This window comes from Podarcis melisellensis (assembly GCF_964234715.1).
Source record: "Podarcis melisellensis genome assembly, chromosome: 2".
Lineage (NCBI taxonomy): Eukaryota > Metazoa > Chordata > Lepidosauria > Squamata > Lacertidae > Podarcis > Podarcis melisellensis.
Window position 1 is genome coordinate 119274418 of NC_138529.1, and position 23847 is coordinate 119298264.

General features: G+C 45.3%; 2 protein-coding genes across 2 annotated transcripts; one reads left to right on the plus strand and one right to left on the minus strand.

Moving 5' to 3' along the window:
- Window positions 1-1521: 1521 nt before the first annotated feature.
- Window positions 1522-10064, minus strand: LOC309364844 (putative zinc finger protein 75C). Its single transcript, XM_081902796.1, has 6 exons — window positions 9891-10064; window positions 7759-8266; window positions 7489-7570; window positions 6733-6815; window positions 4430-4556; window positions 1522-2720 (listed from the first exon to the last, which is right to left on the minus strand). Exons 2-6 carry the CDS (start codon window positions 8173-8175, stop codon window positions 1981-1983), a joined length of 1449 nt encoding a protein of 482 aa, XP_081758922.1. The 5' UTR covers window positions 8176-8266; window positions 9891-10064; the 3' UTR covers window positions 1522-1980.
- Window positions 10065-13576: 3512 nt separating this feature from the next.
- Window positions 13577-19104, plus strand: LOC309364655 (uncharacterized protein). Its single transcript, XM_081902365.1, has 6 exons — window positions 13577-13658; window positions 14620-15037; window positions 15200-15281; window positions 15554-15636; window positions 16349-16475; window positions 17148-19104. The coding sequence occupies exons 2-6, from the start codon at window positions 14639-14641 to the stop codon at window positions 18209-18211; spliced, it is 1755 nt and encodes a 584-aa protein (XP_081758491.1). The 5' UTR covers window positions 13577-13658; window positions 14620-14638; the 3' UTR covers window positions 18212-19104.
- The last annotated feature ends 4743 nt before the right edge of the window (window positions 19105-23847 follow it).

The following is a 23847-nucleotide window of genomic DNA, read 5'->3' on the forward strand; positions in this document are numbered from 1 at the left end:
GAGCTGAAGGAACCTGGCCTATGGGAGTTGGCTCCTATGTCCCCCATGCATCCCCCACCAGAACACAACTGGTGAACCCCAGTTCCAGATGGTCACTGCTGTGTCCTACATAAAGGGGAAAAAACAGTTATGATTTAGTCAGAAATGTAGGTGAGCTCAATAGGCTAATAAATGACCTAAGAATTATTGTAAACAGGTAAAAAACGTCAGCAGGTTTAGAATAAATTCAGCAGTATAAAGTATGTGGAAATAAAATGTGAAAAGAGAAGATATGGATTGATTAGAATATGCAGTGGTAAAAGACCGTAAAAGATCAAGCCATGGAAAGGTGGAAATGTCTCAATTTTTGATTGTAATAATGTTGAAAACTGTAATGATGAAAAAAAACAAATAAAACCATATTGTAAAAAAAGAAAAAGATCTTCTGGTCTGAAAATTTATTCCATGAGCATTTCTAGAGCTGAGTGGCAGCTTTGATATGAATTAGCCTTGCCAGCCAAGACAACCTAGACAGCCTTTTAGCATAGAAGTCAAAGAAAGAGGGTGACCATACATGTGCAAAAAGTCCTGAATGGCGTGGTGAGAACTTGTGGAAAGCAGTTTTCTCCTCCCATTCATAGTCCTAGAAGCTCAGGCTATCCCATGAAACTGACTGGTGAGAGATTCAGGGCAGGTATAAGGAAGTACCGATTGACACAGAGCATATATCTATCTATCTATCTATCTATCTATCTATCTATCTATCTATCATCTTATAGGGCTTTATTCACCTGCTGTTTTTATCTCATCAATGGATAAAAACTAATCAGGGAAAACAAGAGTGTCCCTATTGCAATTTTTAAGATAAATAATTACATAAAGATATGGACAGTTTCTAGTTGCTCACTTCCTACCTGAAGCATTTCCTTTCCCCATTCATAGCAGTGGCTTGTATCTAATGTTAATCCTGCCCAAAGTACACCCACTGAACTTAATGAACATGACAACTTGGGTCTGTTAATTTCAGGGTGGTTCAACTTTTCATACCAAGGGGCTGCAAGAATACTTTATCGCAGAACACATGAGCCACAGAATGAATTAAATTTCCATATCGTAAATTGAAGTGTTCACAATATAGTTAATATTATTTAATATACACAATTAAGGAAATTAATGAAATATACAGTACCTAAGTAAATACACATATATTTAATATATTTACTTATTAAAACAAATTTAATACACAAACAAATGGAGGTGCTTTTGTTAACACACGGAATTTTTTAAAAAAGGCTTTAAGATTCCCTCCCGCTTGAATGTTGTGGGGGCCATGAAAAAAAGCTGGACCACCTTGGTCTACTCTAAGCAAGATTAACACTGGATATGACCAGTTTGCATGATGTCTCTCTATATGAATTCCCTGATGGAAAGAAGGGGAAAATTGGGATGGAAGCATTTTTATGGATTCACCCCATGTGATTTTTCTGTTAAGTGAGCATCACCCTCCCAAGTGTTAATACAGTTTCCCCCTTTTAAATTCACTGATGGCAATGGATATTTGTGTTTCTTTGAAGCTCTTTCCAAACTCCAAGCTTTAGGCTGCATAAGAGTCTATTGGGGCAATGTCCCACCAAGTGAAATTTCAAGCAAAAGCCCTGTTTAGGGAAGTTTTTGATGTGTGACATTTTAATATATTTTTAATCTTTGTTGGAAGCCGCCCAGAGTGGCTGGGGAAACCCAACCAGATGGGCACAGTACAAATAAATTATCATCATCATCATCATTTAACATCCCTTCCCACCCCTTCTCAAAACCTCACAATCTTCTGCCAGAATACATGTGCAAAGTCTTGAAGGTGCTATTATGTTCTTTTTGTTGCCCCATTACAAAAAAAGAGTAGGATGGGCCACACTCCTGGCACTGAAATGGATTCTTCCTGCTGTGAAAACCTCAATGAAGATGGGAAATGGTACCGTACATTTAATAAAATTCTTTCCCCATTTACAAGCATTGATATTGTTTCTCCCCTGTATGGATTCTCTGATGGGAAGTGAGACTTTCCTTCCAGCTGAAGCTCTTCCCACATTCCAAGCACTGGTAGGGTTTCTCCCCGCTGTGAATTCTTTGATGGCGGCGGAAATGTGTGCTTCTGTGGAAGCTCTTTCCACACTCCAAGCACTGATAGGGCTTTTCCCCTGTATGAATCCTTTGATGGGAAGTGAGACTGTCTTTCCAGCTATAACTCTTCCCACATTCCAGACACTGATATGGTCTCTCCCCAGTATGAATCCTTTGATGGGAAGTGAGACTTCTCTTGGTGGTGAAACCAATCCCACATTCCAGACACTGGTAGGGTTTGTTCCCACTGTGAATTCTTTGATGGGCATGGAGGTTGGAGCTCTGACTGAAGCTCTTTCCACATTCTAAGCATTCGTACGGTCTCTCCCCAGTATGAATTCTTTGATGACGACAGAAATCTGTGCTTCTGTTAAAGCTCTTCCCACAATCCAAGCACTGATATCGTTTCTCTTCGGTATGAATTCTTTGATGGGAAGTGAGATTTTTCTTCCAGCTGAAGTTCTTCCCACATTCCAAGCACTGATAAAGTTTCTCCTTGTTGTCAGTTCCTTGATGGGAACTCTGATAGACGCTCTCTCCACACTCCAGATATTCGTATGGCTTCTCAACTGTGTGGAGTTTGTCATGGTCTCCCTGATTCTTGGTTTCCAATTTGTCACCTTCTGCAATGACAACAAAAACTAATGAGAGAGCCTTAGGAGGAAACGGAACCCCAAATTACTGAACAATGCCCAATAATGGTTGTGATGAAGGAAGAAATGAAAGGACTTTGATGAGAGGTAGATCTTACTACAGAATTAGCTTCCTTTGGTCGCCAGCATTAACTGAGAGCTGGCTTGCTACAGACTGTTGAATCTGGCCTGTGTAAAACTGGGTTGGGCTTAGTGTTGAAGATCATTGGGTCATCTTTGACCAATCACTCCCCCCTTTCAGTCTAGCCTACTTCACAAGGTTGATGTGTAGGTAAATGATACAACCATGTCCATTCTCTTCAGAACTGTGAGAAGTAACAGAAAAGATGAAAATACGATAGAATGTAAAGGTTAGGCTTAGAAGTTCCATGGGCAATCCCTGACTTCTCTAGCTAAAGCAATGGTGGTGAACCTCTGGCACATGGGTCTGATGAGGGCCTGTGAGGTTGTTTTCTGCTAGACCTGCAACTTCTGGTGTGGGAAGGTAAAACGTTGCTGTAAATGAATAACGAGGAGCTTAAAATACACTCCTGATTGCTCCTTGCTGGTGGGGCTCCCTCTCAGTAACCATCAGCTGATCGTCTCTGTCAGGATGTCCCACTGGGATCAGCAGCATTAGGGAATTCTTCATCAGGAACTGCCTAGGTCACCTGATGAGGCTCTTGGAGCTGATCAGCTGATGAGCCTGAGATTTATCACTTCAAAGTTCATCTGCAATTGCCCATGAAAGGCAGTTAAGCCAAATATCAAATTATACAAATTGTACCTACGGGACCGCCTCTCCTGGTATGCCCCGCGGAGGACCTTAAGGTCCACAAATGACAACATTTTGGAGGTCCCAAGTCACAAAGTGGTTAGATTGGTCTCAACTAGGGCCAGGGCCTTTTCAGTACTGGCCCCAACTTGGTGGAAAGCTCTGTCACAAGAGACTAGGGCCCTGCAGGACTTGACATCTTTCCGCAGGGCCTGCAAGACAGAGCTGTTCTGCCTGGCCTTTGATTTGGACTCAGTCTGGCCCTTATGTTTCCCTCCCCTTTATGGTTTTGACTTTTAAAATGAGGCTGCATTTTAAATTGCATTTTAACCTGTATTTTAAATTGTTCTTTTTCTTTTTCCCTATTATGTTTTTACTGAAATTTTATTGGTGTTAGCCGCCCTGAGCCTGACTCTGGTCAGGGAGGGCGGGGTATAAATAATAATAATAATAATAATAATAATAATAATAATTATTATTATTATTATTATTATTATTATATTGGTGGGTAGGACTCTGGGTAGGGAGGACTCTTGAAGAGATATTTCTACGAAGGCAAAAGCATCATATAGCTATGGGAATCTGAGATGAGTAAAAGCCCACCTCTTTTCTGAGATGGATTGCTGTTTGGGCCAATCATGAAATCCATCTCTGAAGTCAGTGGTTTCCTTTGGCCAACCAGAAAATTAATGAGGGGCTACTTCTACCCTGAGCAACCCTGAAGCTCACATTTCAAAGGCCTGGGAAGTTCAGACCAGTCTGATCATTCTTTAGAAGGGCATAACTGGTGTACGAGTCCTGAGACAACACAGTAGATACTTGTCCAAACGCTGTACGTGGTGCCACTGAGTTGCATCAGATCATTCATCCTAAAACATCATATTGAATTTCACAGCAGATATTATCATCCAATGGGGAGCCATACCAAGAGACGCCACGATCACACAGTTCTCCTCCATGACACTGTTATGCAGCGTTCTCTGGTCAGGATTCAGCAGGGCCCACTCCTCATCCGTGAAGTATACAGCCACATCCTCAAAGAACACTGTACCCTAAAATTAAAAGAAATTATATACTCCTGATAGACAGAATAAAAGCTTTCTACTACTATTTGCTGTCCAATATATTCTATCTATTAAGTGCTGTGCTGTCTTAATTGGGTTCTTTTATTTCCCATTTTAAAAGTGGGCATTTATATTTTAGTATCTGTGTATCTGGTGACAATAGTCACGAAATCAAAAGACACCTGCTTCTTGGGAGAAAAGCGATGACAGATCTAGACAGCATCTTAAAAAGCAGAGACATCACCTTGCCTATAAAGGTCCATATAGTTAAAGCTATGGTTTTCCCAGTAGTGATGTATGGAAGTGAGAGCTGGACCATAAAGAAGGCTGATCGCCGAAGAATTGATGCTTTTGAATTATGGTGCTGGAGGAGACTCTTGAGAGTCCCATGGACTGCAAGAAGATCAAACCCATCCATTCTGAAGGAAATCAGCCCTGAGTGCTCACTGGAAGGACAGATCCTAAAGCTGAGGCTCCAATACTTTGGCCACCTCATGAGAAGAGAAGACTCCCTGGAAAAGACCCTGATATTGGGAAAGATGGAGGGCACAAGGAGAAGGGGAGGACAGAGGACGAGATGGTTGGACAGTGTTCTCGAAGCTACGAACATGAGTTTGACCAAATGCGGGAGGCAGTGGAAGACAGGAGTGCCTGGCGTGCTCTGGTCCAGGGGGTCACGAAGAGTCGGACACGACTAAACAACAAAATCTGTGTAACTGGTTTTTACGCTGCTGATAAGTCTTGCTGGCACCTGTCTGTCTCAAGAGACAATGGAGTGTTCCTCCAGGGGTGAAGTCAAACCACTGCATTAGCAGCACCAAAGTGACCTCCCTGGGGCACAATCCTGAGCAGTGTGTCTGGAGGTCCTGGGCTGCCCACATGACAAGACTCCGCTCTCGGCCTCACTGATGTGGTCCAAAGGAAAGCAGAGCAAGACGTTTGGCACCAGCTTGGCTGCAGAAGTTGCTGGAAGGAGGCCTGGAACTGCCGCCCAACCATCTTAGAGACTCCAATCCCCTGTTCTCACAGTGGCCAATGGGAAGCCCGCAAGCAAGGCCTAGGACACAACAGCACTCTGCCCACCTGTGATTTCCTGCAACTGGTATTTGGATTCATAATGTCTCTGACAGTGGCGGTAGAACACAGTCATTGTGGCTTGTAGCCACTGATAGCTTTATCCTCCATGACCTTGTCTAATCCTCTTTTAAAGTCATCCAAGGAGTGGAATGTGAATGGACAAAGGGCGGTGGCAATAAATTATCTCTACACTCCAGGTCCGGAAACAGAGTGCTGGATATTCACATGTTCGGGAAAACAACAAAGGTGCTGACTGCAAGGAAACAACAAAGGCTAGCTATGAAAACGGATTAAAATTAATAGAAGGATGAGAAGGTGATTAAAGAAGAAGAATGAAGTAGCTACATCAGGAAGCAATGGACATATGTTTGTAACAGGAGCGGGAAACCTTTTTTTAAAAAATAATAATTTAAAAATGTATTAAATTTATTCAGTTTCATTTGATGCCCACAAGTCTTCCTAGTGTAATGAGAGAAGGAGAAACATTTGCCCACGCTGTGTAGAATTTTATACACTTCTATTCTGATGAGTCAGTGCTTGATCTGACTTTTATTCTGCTTCATTGTGGGAAAAAATATTTTAAAAAATTTAAAATTGTCCAGTAGCACCTTAGAGACTAACTAAGTTTGTTCTTGGTATAAGCTTTCGTGAGCATGCACACGAAGGCTTATACAGAGAACAAACTTAGTTGGCCTCTAAGGTGCTACTGGACAATTTTTATTTTTTAAAATATATTTTGATTGCGTCACTCCAACACGGCTACCTACTTGAATTGTGGAAAATAGTCCCCCTGTGGCCTCTAAAATAAGTGTGGGACCATCTGGGGAGCTGAGACCAGGCTTCCTAGCTTCAGAGGATGCAACTGGCAGACATTAGACAATTGACCCCGGCGCAAAAGAATGCAAAATAAGGAAGAACCTAAAATTGATAGCTAACTGCTAGGCGACGTGGCTCCTTATTCTCAGGATTTAAACATTCATTGAGTAGCTTTGAAAGCAAGGTGGAAGAGAGAGAGATTGCTAAAGTCTGAAGGAGGGGGCAGGAGAACCCAGACTGCCCCCTGTCTCCTGGATGACCCTTCCCTTACCTGATCTTGTTCCACTGAAATTGCTACCCTTCCATTGCAATGAGGAGATGCCTGAGGTGATCTTGCTGAAATCATTCCTTCACCTGCAAGATATAAAGGGGGATAGAAGACAGGAGCACACGCTTGTCTCCAAGATTCAGCAATGCATGCCTAACTAAACATGGATCTTAAAGGTAAAGGTACCCCTGACCATTAGGTCCAGTCGCAGACAACTCTAGGGCTGCGCACTCATCTTGTTCTATAGGCCGAGGGAGCTGGTGTTTGTCTGTCCGCAGACAGCTTCTGGGTCATGTGGCCAGCATAACTAAGCCGCTGCTGGCAATCCAGAGCAGCGCACAGAAATGCCGTTTATCTTCCCGCCGGAGCGGTACCTATTTATCTACTTGCACTTTGACGTGCTTCCGAACTGCTAGGTGGGCAGGAGCTGGGACCAAGCAACGGGTCGGCAAGCCCCAGGCTCAGTGGTTTAGACCACAGCGCCACCCGCCACATAGATCTTCGAAGATACCTATTGAGTATTTCTACTCATTTTATATTATAGTGTGGAACACATCTCTCCCACTTTGGATGCTTGGAAAAAAAGGTCGAAATGCTGGTCTCCATGTATAAATGATGAAATGTTGTAAATCAACACATTTCTCAGGGGTGGAAAAGGCTGGAAGACAACAATCTACTACTCCAAATGATTAAAGGGGCCTTGGATTTATTTCAAAATCAATAGACCAGATTGAGATACAAATTAAGATTAATCCTCACCCAGTGGTCCCTGTCTGGTGTCCAATGGATTCCTCTCCACCTCTAGGACATTAGTGCCCTTTTTTGCAAACGGATCCTGTATCTGAAACAGTAACGAGGATGGAAGACATCAAATGGGGAGAAGGGTTAGAAAAGCCATGACAGAGGTAGGAACCGAAGAGTTGCTGAATATTCTTCTTTGGATGTTTCCCCCCAAAAAATTAAGAGAATTTTTGGGACGCCCTCCCTCACATTCTGCGCCCCTTGAGATTATCTAGATGAAACTCTCACCTGCTGCTCTTTCTGCTTCTTGACCTCTGCTTGACTCAGGAGGAAACCTTCGACCAGGGCCACTGCCTGGGAACTGGTCTCCGCTCCACATTCCCTCACCCAGCTCTCCATCTCCAGTGGAAGGACAGTCAAGAATTGCTCCAGGATCACCAGGTCTAGGATCTGAGTCTTGGTGTGCTGCTCCGGCTTCAGCCACTGACGACAAAGACGGTGGAGTTGACTCCAAACCTCTCGGGGCCCCTTGGCCTCCTGGTAGCAGAAAGCCCTGAACTGCTGACGCTGAACATCTGAGCTGAGGTTGTCCTCCTCACCTAGGATCTTCTGCACTGTTCTCTCCCAAAATCCCCTACTGCTCCCGGTCTTGATGGCATCACAGCCTCTTCCTTTTTCGGGGCCTGCTGAGTTTTCCTCTTCCATCTATGCTCCAAGGAAGCCTCCAAGAGGTCTGAAGGAAGTCCTCGGTCTTCTGCCAATTTCAGTCTGCCCTAGTTAGAAGCGCTACAAAGTCCTATAAAGCCAAGACGTTGTTCTGTTATTAGATGCTGCACTGTCAGGAGAGGAAAAATTGTTCCCTGAGCCAGCCTGGAGGGTTCTTGCTAGCAACCAGGCCAGATTATAGTGATGCAATAGCCCTCCTCGACTGAAAGTTACAAAGCAAAATGTGCCAGCCACCTTTTACACCAGCTTTCCTCAACCTACAGGCCACGGGACACTCCTGGGCCTCAGCACCCTTCCAGGTGGGCCTTGCAGCCTCAACGCTCCCCAGCCTCACTCTTAGATATAAGCAAGGGAGTCAGCCTGGTTCCTCATTTGCATTAAAGCAAAGAGTGAATTCAGAACTGTCATAACAAGTGAGTTGTTTTTGAGCATCAGGCAAAAGTTAGAAATCACCCAGGGTCCCGAAGAGAGACTGTCCCCCAACCCACCCTGATTTAGTGCATCCTTTTCATCCTAGCAAGCTAAAGGCAGCTTTTTTGTAACATCTGAGATCACAAAACGGTTGTTTTCTGCAAATCCTTCTACGCAGTCATGTGACTGAAAGTCCCCTGGCAGGTGTGATCAATGGGGCTCTGCAGTGCCCCACCACCAATTGGCCAGAGAGTGTATTAAATGGGATTATTTCCCTTTCATACAACAGGATGTGGGGCAGTCATGAGAATTTTTCCCAGGGAGGAGCAAAGCATTGCTATGAATATTAAGTATTCAATCCATATCCCACTCTTCCTTACGAAGGGGTAAAACACTGAAAGGTGGGGTGAGGTAGTTTGTCCCCCAAAATGTACACACACACACACACACACACACACACACACATCCTGCCTACAAATACTTGAAACTTTGTCTCTCTTTTAAAATGGGAATCTGGATTATGGTTCATGGGGAAGGGAGGAATTTCCCCCTTACACACCCACTAAACAAATCCATTCGACCACGTTGGTTTGCTTTCCGTGGTCTCTCCTGCATTTGATTCCTTTGATTAAAAGACCGCTTGTAGTTTTAAGGAATGTTTTCCGTTCAGTCTCATGTTTTGGGGTCTGCATGTCTGAATGGGCACATGCATGTCAGTCAGGAGGCTTGATATCTCCACTTGCTTTTTTGGGGGGGGGGGAGGGGTGCATTATCATTCTAATCAAAACTGCAGTCGAATGCGCACTTCCATTGAGGTCAGCTCAGCGTGGTACTTTAAACACTTCCCTCTGGTATGATTGACATCCTATGCCCTTTTAAAATCTGGGCTTTTTGGGGAGGGCGGGTTATTGGATTGCTGTTGTTTTTATTTTGAGTATGCATCTTGCAGTTTTATATTTTGATTTTATTCTGTGAACCGCCCTGAGACATGCGGGTATAGGGCAGTATATGAATTCGATATAATAACAACAACAACAACAACAACAACAACAACAACAACAACAACAACAATAATAATAAATATTATTATTATAATTATAATAATTCCAAAGCGGCCTCGACCTTGCAGAGAGGGAATAGACCTGATCCCTGACTTGGGTGCTCTGGGGGGATCTCGGATGGATCAGCTGAGCAGGCACCCTCCCCGCTGCAGCCCTGGGAATCCCCTTTACCCAAATGCATCAAATTGGGGCGGGGGGGGGGGCTCGGAAATAGAGACTCACCAAACCACAGAGGTGTCCACCGATGTAGCACTTGCGAGGCACAAAGGCCACTTTCGGACCCCGAAGGTGGGAAGCCAGGAAGGGGCACCGTGGGGAGGAATGTTTGTTCTGGTGTTCCCCCTCCCTCGCCCCCAAATCCCATTTCCCTTCCTCTCTAGGAAACCAGTTCCGGCCCATTTTAACCCTTAGAAAGCCAAGCAGCGAGAGGGGCTGCGCTTAGCTCGGTGGGGCAACTCCTGCAAAAGGCGTGCGGAAGCTCCCAAGCTCAATCCGCGGCATTTCCACGTGGCAAGTGATGGGGAAGAGATCCAGGGAGAGAGAGAGAGATGGCCAGGCTGCAACGTCAGTTATCTTAATTTGGGTATAACTGTAAACTGGTTGTTGTTGTTGTTGTTGTTGTTGTTGCTGTTATTGGTTTTATTGATTTATTGGTTTGTTGCTTGTACAGTGGTACTTCGGATTACATACGCTTCAGGTCACATACTCTGCTAACCCAGAAATAGTACCTCGGGTTAAGAACTTTGCGTCAGGATGAGAACAGAAATCGTGCAGCGCAGCGGCAGCGTGAGGCTCCATTGGCTAAAGGGGTGCTTCAAGTTAAGAACAGGTTCAGGTTAAGTACGGACCTCCAGAACGAATTAAGTACTTAACCCGAGGTACCACTGTATAGGATTTTTTTTTTTTAATGCTTGGTGTTTTGTTGTGTTTTATATGTTGTAAGCCACCCAGAGTGGCTGGGGAAACCCAGCCAGTTGGGTGGGATATGAATTAAAAGTTGTTGTTGTTGTTGTTGTTGTTGTTGTTGTTGTTGTTGTTGTTGTTGTTGTTGTAGTGGCTGGGGAAACCCAGCCAGTTGGGTGGGATATGAATTAAAAGTTGTTGTTGTTGTTGTTGTTGTTGTTGTTGTTCTTCTTCTTCTTCTTCTTCTTCTTCTTCTTCTTCTTCTTCTTCTTCTTCTTCTTCTTCTTCTTCTTCTTCTTCTTCTTCTCCTCCTCCTCCTCCTCCTCCTCCTCCTCCTCCTCCTCCTCCTCCTCCTCCTCCTCCTCCTTCTTCTTCTTCTTCTTCTTCCTATCATAGAGTTGGAAGAGACCACAAGGGCCATCGAGTCCAACCCCCTGCCAAGCAGGAAACACCATCAGAGCACTCCTGACATATGGCTGTCAAGCCTCTGCTTAAAGACCTCCAAAGAAGGAGACTCCACCACACTCCTTGGCAGCAAATTCCACTGTCAAACAGCTCTTACTGTCAGGAAGTTCTTCCTAATGTTTAGGTGGAATCTTCTTTCTTGTAGCTTGGAACCATTGCTCCGTGTCCGCTTCTCTGGAGCAGCAGAAAACAACCTTTCTCCCTCCGCTATGTGACATCCTTTTATATATTTGAACATGGCTATCATATCACCCCTTCACCTCCTCTTCTCCAGGCTAAACATGCCCAGCTCCCTTAGCCGTTCCTCATAAGGCATCGTTTCCAGGCCTTGGACCATTTTGGTTGCCCTCCTCTGGACACGTTCCAGTTTGTCAGTGTCCTTCTTGAACTGTGGTGCCCAGAACTGGACACAGTACTCCAGCTGAGGTCTGACCAGAGCAGAATACAGTGGCACTATTACTTCCCTTGATCTAGATGCTATACTCCTATTGATGCAGCCCAGAATTGCATTGGCTTTTTTAGCTGCCGCATCACACTGTTGGCTCATGTCAAGTTTGTGGTCAACCAAGACTCCTAGATCCTTTTCACATGTACTGCTCTCAAGCCAGGTGTCACCCATCTTGTATTTGTGCCTCTCATTTTTTTTTTGCCCAAGTGCAATACTTTACATTTCTCCCTGTTAAAATTCATCTTGTTTGTTTTGGCCCAGTTCTCCAATCTGTCAAGGTCGTTTTGAAGCGTGATTCTTCTTCTTCTTCTTCTTCTTCTTCTCCTCCTCCTCCTCCTCCTCCTCCTCCTCCTCCTCCTTCTCCTTCTCCTTCTCCTTCTCTTGAAGGAGGAATCAGGCCCTGAACTCGAGGGTGTTTCGGTCTGGGGCAGCATACATGCCCAAGACACTGCAAAAGGATCCTGGGGAACTGTGGTTTGTGAATGGTGCTGTAGCTCCGAGGGGTACACTACAGTTCACAGGATTTGCACACATGCTTTAAACGTATGGCGTGTGCGTTGCTTCAGAGCTTCAGATTTCTTGATCCAAAGGACTGGGCTGCCTGTAACTGATCAGCTTCAGTGGTGCCCTATGATCGTAGAATTGTGGAGTTGGAAGGGACCCCGGGGGTCATCTAGTCCAACCCCCTGCAATGTAGGAATGATCTTTACATTTGGCTGTTTACTTCCAATTTACGGGCTCCCCATTCCAGCGCAGGAACCCTGGTCTGCCAGTCTCCTCTTTTAGAAGCAGCTAACACCAGTAACACTTCCTGCCAACCTAGCAGTTCGAAAGCATGTCAAAGTGCAAGTAGATCAATAGGTACCACTCCGGCGGGAAGGTAAACGGCATTTCCGTGCGCTGCTCTGGTTTGCCAGAAGCGGCTTAGTCATGCTGGACACATGACCCGGAAGCAGTGGCGTAGCGTGGGGGGTGCAGGGGGGGCCGGCCGCACCGGGTGCAACATCTGGAGGGGGGCGCGCGCTCGCACTCGCAGCTCTCTGCCCCTACCTGGCTCACTCACTCTCTCTCACTGCAGTGCTGGCTGTGCAAATCCGATCCGAGCTGCCGGGTCACCGCCCACTGTGGAGGGGGTGGGTGCCAGGCGTGCAGTGCGGAGAGAGAGTGAGGGACTATCTGGGGGAGGGACAGTGCAGTGGCCGCCCAGCGCAGCGCTGAGCGCGGGAGAGAACCACACCAGACCAGACCAGGCAGCAGCAAGAAGAAGCTGGCAGAGGCGGCAGGTTAGGGGTTAGGGGGCGCAAATTACTTGCCTTGCCCCGGATTAGGGGGCAGTGGCGTAGCGTGGGGGTGCAGGGGGGCCGGGCGCAACATCTGGGGGTTAGGGTTAGGGGGCACAAATCCACGGGTTAGGTGGCGCAAATCCACGGGTTAGGGGGTGCAAATTACTTGCCTTGCCCCGGGTGCTGACAACCCATGCTACGCCACTGCCCGGAAGCTGTATGCCAGTTCACTCGGCCAATAAAGTGACATGAGCACCGCAGCCCCCGGCTTGCCCGCGACTGGACCTAATGGTCAGGGGTCCTTTTATCTTAACATCAGTAATCGCTGCCACTCTCATGGAACGTGTAAAAAAAGATATCCATTCCCTTTCAGGCCAGAAGGGGGCGAAGAAGAAACACACATATATACAGAGGGCAAACCAAGGTTTAATGTGCTGAGATAAGACAATAGGCACACAAACCACAGTTCCTCGTGATTCTTCTGCAGGGGTTAAATGTGCTTTGGATGTATTTGGAGTGCACGGAGAGATGCAGAGGGAGCTGTTCCTGCTGCTTGGCGGTCTCTCTCCCCCTAGAGGTTTTCCCCATAGCTTGTCACCTTACAAAAAAAAAAAAAAAGGAATGTCCAGCATTGAACTCGGGGGCTTCTGCCTGCAAAGAGCTGCTGCCCTGCCTCTTGCGTTACAGCCAGCCCCTCTCGCCTTTTTGGCTTTCTAAGGGTTAAAGCGAACCGAACTGGATTCCTAGAGAGGAAGGGGACCAGGAGGGGAGGAGTGCAGAGTCCTCCAGGAGAGAAAGCCCTTCCCTCCCAAGCTGGCTTCTCTCTGGGGGGGACAAACGTGGTCTTTGTCTCTCCCAGCGCTGCATTGCGGGGGACCCTTCTGGGAGCCGGTGAGTTGTTCCCCCTTTATTTTGTGCATTTGGGCGAAGGGGAGTCCCAGGGCTGCAGGAAGGAGGGTGCAAAGGGGACCTGATCCATCCAGGGTGCCCCCCAACCACATGGGCAACCTTTTTCTCTCCCTCTGTGCAAAGACAGGAGATGCGTTTTGAAATATTGCAGGGAGGGGAGGATTTAAAGTTGATCTCGGTGCAAGTGTATCTCCAATTGAGTTTTGATTAGATTTAGTGGCCCTTCCCTGTTAATCAGGCAGTGGCTTCTCCAAGGCTCCTGGCGACACCATTCAGACGTGCAGCTCCTGTGAGACAGAGAGGATGATTTGAGACCCAATACAAAGCACTGCTCAGAACTATTGGAGGGCTAATAACCAGAGGACTCAAATGCAGGAGAGAGTCTGACTGAAAGTAAACATACCTTTGCAATGTTTATTGGAGACCCAGTCAGATGGGTGGGGTACAAATAATTAAATCATTATTATTATTATTAATGGGAGAGAAGTAATGGATTCCCACTGATTCCCAGCTATATTTTTGTTGTTTTAAGGAGTGCTGTAACAAAAGCCTGGGAAGAAATCTCCTCACCCCCTGTGCTTCAATTGCTCCAATCCCACTTTTGCATCAAAATACAGAACACCGACCAATTTGCCAGCCTTGAAAAATAGTAGCAAAACTGCCTTTTTTCTGTATGTTTGAGAAATGCTGGTATAGACGGTGGCCTGCGTATTTTGTTTTGCAGCTTTCCTTTTAGGAGAGCTAGAGACTCCTGCTGCACTGCTATAATCTGGCCCTGGTTCTAGCGAAACTCATCCAGGCTTGCTTGGAGAATATTTTCCCTTTCCTGGCAGTGTAGCAATCCCGTAACACAACAATATCTTTGTTTTGTAGGGGTTGGTATCAGCTCTAATTAGGACAGACTGAAATTGACCTAAGACAGGAATTCTTTTGGACCTCTTAGAAGCTACCTTGGAGCAGAGATGGAAGAGCAAAACTCAGCTGGCCCTGAAACAGGAAGAGGCCACAGTACCATCAAGCCTGGGAGCTCTGGAGTATTCTGGAAGGTCCTGGGTGAGGATACCCTCAGTTCAGATGTGCAGCGGCGGCAGTTCAGAAATTTCTGCTACTACGAAGCCAAAGGACCCCGAGAGGTTTGCAACCAACTCCATCATCTTTGCCGCCAGTGGCTGAAGCCAGAGCGACACACAAAGAATCAGATCCTGGACCAGGTGATCCTGGAGCAGTTCCTGGCTGTCCTCCCCCTGGAGGTGGAGAAATGGGTGAGGGAATGTGGAGCGGAGAGCAGTTCCCAAGCGGTGGCCCTGGCTGAAGGTTTTCTCCTGAGCCAGGCAGAGGACAGGAGGTGGAAACAGCAACAGGTGAGAATGTTTCACCATGATGGTTCCCAAGGCATTCAGAATGTGAGGGAGGGTATCTCAAACTTCCCAACATTTTTTGGAAAGCATCCAATGAAGGTTGTCCAACAACCTCTGTCCTTCCTTCTCCTCGATCCCTGTTTTGACTCCTTATTACTATTTCAGGGACAGGATCTGCTTGCAAAAATGGGCACTGATTTCCCTGAGATGGAGATGATTCCATTGGACAGCAGACAGAGGCCACTAGGTAAGGACGGTTGGGATGTATCTCAGTTTGGTCTCTCTCTGTTGAGTGTGAAATAAATCTAGTGACTCTTTTACTCTTTGGTGGCAGACGAGACTCCCCTGCAGCTTTTTTCACTGCTCCCAATTTCCCTTAGGTGCTTTTACACAACTGATACACAGAATGGGTATAAATACATGTATTTATAAAGACTCATTTGTAGATAAATGCTTATCACATAACCTCTGAAACAAGGAAGTGCTCCTGCCTACCCACCACATTTTTTTCCCTCACAGGTGACTGGATAATGCTGGCAGGACCTCCTCAGCCATGTCCTCTTCACAGTGGAAGGGAAGCAGCTTCTGTGGCACTGGATAAGGTAGGGTTGGCAGGTCAGTGGGGAAAAGAGGCTGGGGGCATCCAGCCATATCTCTGTCCCCTCCTCACCTCCCTGGGCCTGAATGAATCTCTCTTTCACTTTGCTTCTTGGAAGCCTGTCCTCAATGAAGTCTTTGAAGGCCGCTCAGGGAAGGTTTCAATCCAAAGACGAATGATCAGCCCCTCAACTTAACTAGGCCTTTGGATGGAGCTAGAACAGTGGTGTCCAAACTTTTTTCAAAGAGGGCCAGATTTGATGAAGTGAAGGGCCGTGAGGGCCGACCAAAGTTGTTGACTGTACCTTGGTTCCCGAATGGCTTAGTTGGTGAACAAATTGGCTCCTGAATGCCACAAACCCAGAAGTAAGTGTTCTGGTTTGCGAACGTTTTTTGGAAGCCCAACGTCCGACGTGGCTTCCGCTTGAGTGCAGCCAATTGGAAGCTGCACCTTGGTTTTTGAACGCTTTTGGGAGTCGAACGGACTTCCAGAACGGATTAAGTTCAAGAACCAAGGTACCACTGTATTTATAAATTCAAAAAATGCTTAATACTAAGGTAGATTTTCAAGAAGCTAACAAAGAAGAAAAGGCAGTTACACAAAGATAAAACACCCATCGTTGAAATACACAATTCCCATTAAAACCTTAAGTAAACACCCATAATTAAAAAGTGCTAAAAATGGTCCAATCAGGAAAGGCTTCTTTTTTCTTTTAGAGTCCAGCATCCTTCGAGGATGTGGCTGTGCATTTCACAGATGAGGAATGGGCACTGTTGGATCCTGACCAGAGAGCTCTGCATACAGAAGTCATGGAGGAGACCTGTGGGATCTTTGCCTCTCTTGGTAAGGCTCCCAATGGCTTGATAGTATCTGTTGTGAATTATCAATTGTTATCCACAATCAATTGCTGATAAAGATGATGAATCCCTATATTCTGATGTGGTTCAAAGGTGTTACCTACAACATCAGGGATTCTTTTTTTATATATAAATAATGTTTATTAGTTTTTAATTACAAAATTCCAATATATGCCACATTGTATCAATGCCAAATTACAATTGCAATTCAAATATAATTAAACAGCCAATTACACATGCGGTACATATTTTTTATGACTTCCTGTGTGTTAGATTTCAGGGTGCAGTATTTTTGTTTACATTCTGCTTCTGAAGGGTTATTTAATCCAATTCCATTCATTCTTAATCAAAGTCCCTTATCCACAGCTACAATGTTTTTAACTTCCATTCGTATTGAAAGATTAATAATTTATATTTCTGCAAGAAACGTTCTGTAATCTTTCTATTTCCTGTGCGTGAGGTTTGTTTTATATTTATATTAATTTATTTTGTTTTGCCCATATTGTTTCTTCATTCTATTTAGTCTTCGTCCTGCAAAGCTCAGCCACTTTTGGTCTTTCTTTCTCCCTTTGTCTCAAAAACATGAGGCTGTAATTGCCATACATAATGTGAGGCTCCATTTATTACTAAGGCTCTAATCAGTTTGTCTTCATTTCAGATCGTGGAGAATTGGAAAGCAGAAATAAGAGAAACTGCTGTGAAATCTATACAGTGGGGGAGCCATATAAATATTGGGAGTGTGGAGAGAGCTTCAGTCAGAGCTCCCTTCAAATAATTCATACAGGGGAGAAACAATTTCAGTGCTTGGAATGTGGAAAGAACTTCATTCGGAGTGATCATCTCACTTCCCATCAAAGAATTCACACATGTGAGAGACCATATCAATGCTTGGAATGTGGAAAAAGCTTCAGGTTGAAACATAATCTCACTTCCCACCAAAGAATTCATACCGGGAGGAAACCGTATCAGTGCTTAGAATGTGGAGAGAGCTTCCGCTGGAAGAGAAGTCTCACTTCCCATCAAGGAATTCATACAGGGGAGAAACCATACGAATGTTTAGAATGTGGAAAGAGCTTCAGTCGGAGACACCATCTCACTTCCCACCAAATGATTCACAGTGGGGAGAAGCCCTATCAGTGCTTGGAATGTGGGAAATGCTTCAGCCAGAGTTCACATCTCACGACCCATCAAATAATCCACAGCAAGGAGAAACCATTTCACTGCTTGGAATGTGGAAAGAACTTCAGTCGGAGCAGCCATCTCATCCTCCATCAAATGATTCATACAGGAGAAAAACCCTATCAGTGCTTGGAATGTGGAAAGAGCTTCCGCTGGAAGGAAAGCCTCACTTCCCATCAAAGAATTCACACCGGGGAGAAGCCATATCAGTGCTTGGAATGTGGAAAGTGCTTCAGTCGGAGCAGCAGTCTCTGTTACCATCAAAGAATTCACACAGGGGAGAAGCCATATCAGTGTTTGGAGTGTGGGAAGAATTTCAGTCAGACCTCCCATCTGTATTCCCATCAAAGGATTCACACAGAGGAGAAACAGTTTCAGTGCTTGGAATGTGGTAAAACCTTCAACTTTAAGAAAAACCTCACTTCCCATCAAAGAACTCACACAGGGCAGAAACAGTATAAATGCTTGGAATGTGGAAAGTGCTTCAAAGACAGTGAGAGTCTAAGTTCCCATCAAAAAAGTCATACAGGGGAGAAACCATAAAATGAGTGACAGCTGAGGGTCACTGGTGTGGCTTGGCTACTTAGAGGTCACAGTGGCTCCACTAAGCTGTTTCTCCCTATGCTTTCTTGCGAAGTTACTTAAGCATTGCAGTTGAACAAATTCTGTGCATCTAACATACTGGAAACTGGTTCAGAAGGACTGGTCTCTGCCATCACTGCTGATTCACTGCTAGGACAAAAGTTGTATTGCCTCCACCTGAACTGTTTCTCTGCCTATTGCCTTCCTCTGCAAAGTGGACACGTAAAGATTACAGTTGTATAAATGCTCAGGAGCTAACTAAGTATCTTACCTTGGTTCAGAAACGCTGTCAGAATTCCTGGAGTTGGTTCATGCCACGATAGTATTGATGTATATACATGGATAGGTAGTCTACATGTGAAGAGATTTCAAAAGAGTGTGTGAAAGGATATTGTTAGGAGAATCTGCTTACTCTGTGTATTAAGGAACGTTTGTGCAGGGATCAGTAATATAAAGCAGACATGATGCCTCCAGTTCTGATGATAATGCAGGCATGCTCTTAGTCCAGTGGACTCTGCTGGGGTAGCTGGACATAGGAACGGGTTCCTCCGCGAATATCAAACACCCCACGGGCAAGGTGATCACAAGTGCTAGGTCAAATGAACCAGTTACGGTGGTAACAGCTTTGAGGTCTCACTATATCTATAATTAATGTATGTCAACTCGTTCAGTTGTACAGTGGTGTTGTATCTTGGTTAGTGTTGGTGTTTTTTAGAGCAACAGTGATAGCTTGTCTCTGTATATACTTGCATCTGAGAAGCCTACAAACTGGAACTTACTTTTCCGTGCTTAAACTGGCACAGAGCTGTTTACTGAACCTATTACTTTTACAACATTAAAAGATTTGGACCTTACTCTGCTTCTGTGTGGTGAGTGTTGCCTTAAGCAAGATCCACACTTCCACATCAGATTCCCAACAGCCTCCAGTCTGTGGGTTCCGCACTGTTCTTCTGACCAAATAAAAGCTGTGTTAAAACATTGGAGTGGTTAATTGGAGAAAAATCCACTTCAGATTGGCATATCTCTGCACATTGGCAGCCATCCCATTACTTGAACTATTGTTTAAAGGGACATACTAGACTAGGGGACGCGGGTGGCACTATGGGTAAAACCTCAGCGCCTAGGACTTGCCGATCGCATGGTCAGTAGTTCGAATCCCCCCAGCTCCTGTCCACCTAGCAGTTCAAAAGCACCCTTAAGTGCAAGTAGGTAAATAGTTACCGCTTTATAGCGGGAAGGTAAATGGCGTTTCCGTGTGCTGCTCTGGTGCCGGTTCGCCAGAGCAGCTTCGTCACGCTGGCCACGTGACTTGGAAGTGTCTGCGGATAGCGCTGGCTCACGGCCTCTAGAGTGAGATGAGCGCACAACCCTAGAGTCTGTCAAGACTGGCCCGTACGGGCAGGGGTACCTTTACCTTTACTAGACTACTGTACAGTGGTACCTCGGGTTACATACGCTTCAGGTTACAGACTCCGCTAACTCAGAAATAGTACCTCGGGTTAAGAACTTTGTTTCAGGATGAGAACAGAAATCGTGCTCTGGCAGCACAGCGGCAGCAGGGTGAGGCCCCATTAGCTAAAGTGGTGCTTCAGGTTAAGAACAGTTTCAGGTTAAGAACGGACCTCCAGAACAAATTAAGTACTTAACCCGAGGTACCACTGTACTTGGAAGCTTGGGGGCTGCTGTTCCTCTTAAGCACTAGAGAAAGAAAGCATCTTATTGTTCTATTAAAAACATCAGAAGCCCTTCTTCATGCACCTACTCCATGAGAGGTCCAGATGGTGACAACATAAGAATGGGCATTTTATGTGGTGGCTCCCTGTTTGTGGAATGCTCTTCCCAAGGAGGATCGCTTGGCACCTTTTAGGGTTGCCATATGTCCTCTTTTTCCAGGACACGTCCTCTTTTTCATGGTAGTCATCATAGAGATCTACAGTTAAAAGCAGAAGTCAGCAAATGTGTCCTCTTTCTTGCCCTTTAAAATATGGCAACCCTAGAGCCTTCATTACATATCTTTAAGCTCCAGGCAAAAATGTTTCTCTTCAATCAGGCTAACCATCTATGGTCTTTTAAATGTGTTTGTGTGAGGGGGATAATTTTGTTTTCATTAAGTATTTTGTGTTCTCATTTTGTATTTTTATGTTGTGAACCAGTCTGTGACCTTCTGATGAAGGGTTGCATACAAATTTAATAAACAATACTGATATTATTATTATTATTATTATTATTAATAATAATAATACTGTGCCGTGTTCTTTGGATAAAGGGCAGTATACTGAATGAATGAATGAATAAAATAAATCTTCAAAACTTTCCCAAGGGGCTATCACAGAGAAGAGTGAATAAATTTATATTTGGAGCATACACTTTATTTAAAACTGAACTGTCAAGTTGTAGGCAGAAAAACCAGACTAGCATCTGGATAGTATCTATATTCATGGGCAAACTATAACTAAGCTACAAATATTTTACGGAAAAATTTATTCAACTGAGCGTATTTCAGGAGCTCCTTAAGCCAATATATTGAAAACTAAAAAAAGAGAGGCAGCAACTCCTTTTCCATAGCTAAAAGAGAAACCCCAAGAAACTAGAAAAAGGACCAGCGAATCTTGCAGTTTCATCTGGCAGAGTAATTCCAATTCATTCCTCTAGACGTAGACACATGAAGCAATTTAAATTATTTAGTTATTTCAAAACTAGATATTTAGAAGGAACAGCTGCCCCTGTAAATTCCTCCACATACAGGGGCCTGTACATCTAGGCCTTATCGCCAGCAGAGGAAGCGGGAAATATTCTGAATCCTCATGAAAAAAAACTCCAGAGAGAATTAGTGTTTGTACACTTATTTGACTGTGGTCTTGCAGAGGCTGTTGCCTTGTTGTTTAGTCGTTTAGTCATCTCCGACTCTTCATGACCCCCATGGACCATTGCACACCAGGCACTCCTGTCTTCCACTGCCTCCCGCAGTTTGGTCAATATGCTGCCCTGGAATAATAATATTTATTATTTATACCCTGCCCATTTGGCTGGGTTTCCCCAGCCACTCTGGGCGGCTTCCATAAAAACATTAAAATACAATAATTCATCAAACTTTAAAAGCTTCCCTAAACAGGGCTGCCTTCAGATGTCTTCTGAAAGTCAGTTCTTTATTTCCTTGACATCTGATGGGAGAGCTTTCCACAGGGAGGGAGCCACCACTGAGAAGGCCCTCTCCCTGGTTCCCTGTAACTTCGCTTCTCACAATGAGAGAACCGCCAGAAGGCCCTCGGCGCTGGACCTCAGTGTCCAGGCAGAACAATGGGGGTGGAGACGCTCCTTCAGGTACACCGGAAATAATCCCCTCACCTTCCAAGGCCTCGAGAGGGGCAAGAGAGAATTGTTTGGATCCTGCAATTCTAGTACTTTTCTGGAAGAGGGGAAGGGAGAAGGTGGAGAAAATCCACTAGATCACGGTTTCCAAAAACTTGGGTCTCCATCGGTTTTCTTTTGGACTACAATCCCCATCAACCCTGACCACTGGTCCTGTTAGCTAGGGATGATGGGAGTTGTAGTCCAAAAACAGATGGAGACCCATGTTTTTTTGGGGGGGAAGCTGCTGTCAGTAGCTCATCCTACACTCGAGTAGGACCCTGTCAGAGACACATGCCTGACTGGCATGTTCTCTTCCTCCTGGTCGTTTGGGAGCTTCAAAAGCTTTCTTCTGCCTGAACATCACATCGGCACACTCAGGCATCTGCAGAGTTTGCACAGTCCGCGTAAACTCAACATTTTGGCTAATCTACTTTACTTACATATTAACACACACGGAGCACTGCAACATGACTCCCTCTCTCTCTAGAGTCGGACAGCAAAGAGAGAACAAAGGACAATAGAGTGGCACCTCGGGTTAAGTACTTAATTTGTTCTGGAGGTCCGTTCTTAACCTGAAACTGTTCTTAACCTGAAGCACCACTTTAGCTAATGGGGTCTCCTGCTGCTGCCATGCCGCCGGAGCACGATTTCTGTTCTCATCCTGAAGCAAAGTTCTTAACCTGAAGCACTATTTCTGGGTTAGCGGAGTCTGTAACCTGAAGCGTATGTAACCCGAGGTACCACTGTAGTCCCACTTCACGGAACACAGTAACACAAACATCCTGTCTCTGTCACTTCCCACTCTGTGGAGTCAAAACATACATCGTCATGTGATAGACAAAATTCCCATGACTGCAATCACAGAGCAGGAATTCTAACAGCTGCTCTAGGAGGACTGAGAAGTGCCCAAAGAGAAACAATTGGGGAATTATTAAAATTCCCCACCTGACATCTCGCCATCTTCCCCCTTAGCAAGTCTGATAGCTGGCTCCACGATGACAGGAGAAGAGCAGCTGCCCAGCCTCTGCATTACAGACAGCCCTTCTCGCTTTTTTGGCTTTGTAAGGGTTAAAGCGAACCGAACTGGATTCCTAGAGAGGAAGGGGACCAGGAGGGGAGGAGTGCAGAGTCCTCCAGGAGAGAAAGCCCTTCCCTCCCAAGCTGGCTTTTCCCGGGGGGAGGAACGTGGTCTTTGTCTCTCCCAGCGCTGCATTGGGGCGACCCTTCTGGGAGCCGGTGAGTTGCTCCCCTTTTATTTTGTGCATTTGGGCGAAGGGGAGTCCCAGGGCTGCAGGAAGGAGAGGGTGCAAAGGGGACCTGATCCATCCAGGATGCCCCCCAACCAAGGAAGCAACGTTTTTCTCTCCCTCTGTGCAAAGGCAGAGGAGATGCGTTTTGAAATATTGCAGGGAGGGGAGGATTTAAAGTTGATCTCAGTGCAAGTGTATCTCCAATTGAGCTTTGATTAGATTTAGTGGCCCTTCCCTGTTAATCAGGCAGTGGCTTTCCAAGGCTTCTGGTTGGCAGACATGTGCCCATTCGGAGGTGTGCAACTCCTGAGTGATGGAAAGGATCATTTGGGAGTGAATACAAAGCACTGCTGAGAATCATTGGAGGTTTACTAATCAGAGGAATCAATTGAAGGAGAGAGTATTTAAATATCATTTTTAAAAAATTAAAATTTAAATTCAAAATTGAACACCTGTAATACAAAGCATCTCCCCATCCTTAGTGCTACGTACCACTCAGATATTTTGCACCAAAAGTGAGAACACCCACCAGTTTGCCAACCTTGAAAAAGAGCAGCACGTATTGTTTCTGTGGAGTTTCACATTTCAAACCTACTTTACTCCGGCTTCATTTTGCTCATTAAGTGCCTTGGTCCAGTCACTAATGCTCTGCTGAACCTACCTCAAATTGCTATTGCCAGTTGTCAATCACAGCTCTGACAGTCCCTCATTGTTTTCAAACATGTGGGAAAAGGCGAGGAGTCAGGCTGACTTCTCTGGCATTGTAATACCAGCCTGTTTCATATCACAGGTTGAGAAGAGGAAGTGAAGAGGCTGTGAGATCAATCTATAAGGAATCCGAGATCTAGTAGTAATTCTTGGCCTATGCCATGGGTAGGCAAACTAAGGCCCGGGGGCCGGATCCGGCACAATCGCCTTCTCAATCTAGCCCGCAGACGGTCCAGGAATCAGTGTGTTTTTATATAAAATGCATCTCTGGGTTATTTGTGGGGCATA

Coding starts and splice junctions, on each gene's coding strand:
- LOC309364844 (XM_081902796.1), bottom strand. CDS start 8,175: ATGGAAGAGGAAAACTCAGCAGGCCCCGAAAAAGGAAGAGGCTGTGAT. Junction 4,557..6,732: donor TTTCAGTGGAACAAGATCAG/GTAAGGGAAGGG, acceptor TTTTAATTTTAG/GGTACAGTGTTCTTTGAGGA. Junction 2,721..4,429: donor TGTGATCGTGGCGTCTCTTG/GTATGGCTCCCC, acceptor TTGTCATTGCAG/AAGGTGACAAATTGGAAACC.
- LOC309364655 (XM_081902365.1), top strand. CDS start 14,639: ATGGAAGAGCAAAACTCAGCTGGCCCTGAAACAGGAAGAGGCCACAGT. Junction 15,038..15,199: donor GGAGGTGGAAACAGCAACAG/GTGAGAATGTTT, acceptor TTACTATTTCAG/GGACAGGATCTGCTTGCAAA. Junction 15,282..15,553: donor CAGCAGACAGAGGCCACTAG/GTAAGGACGGTT, acceptor TTTCCCTCACAG/GTGACTGGATAATGCTGGCA.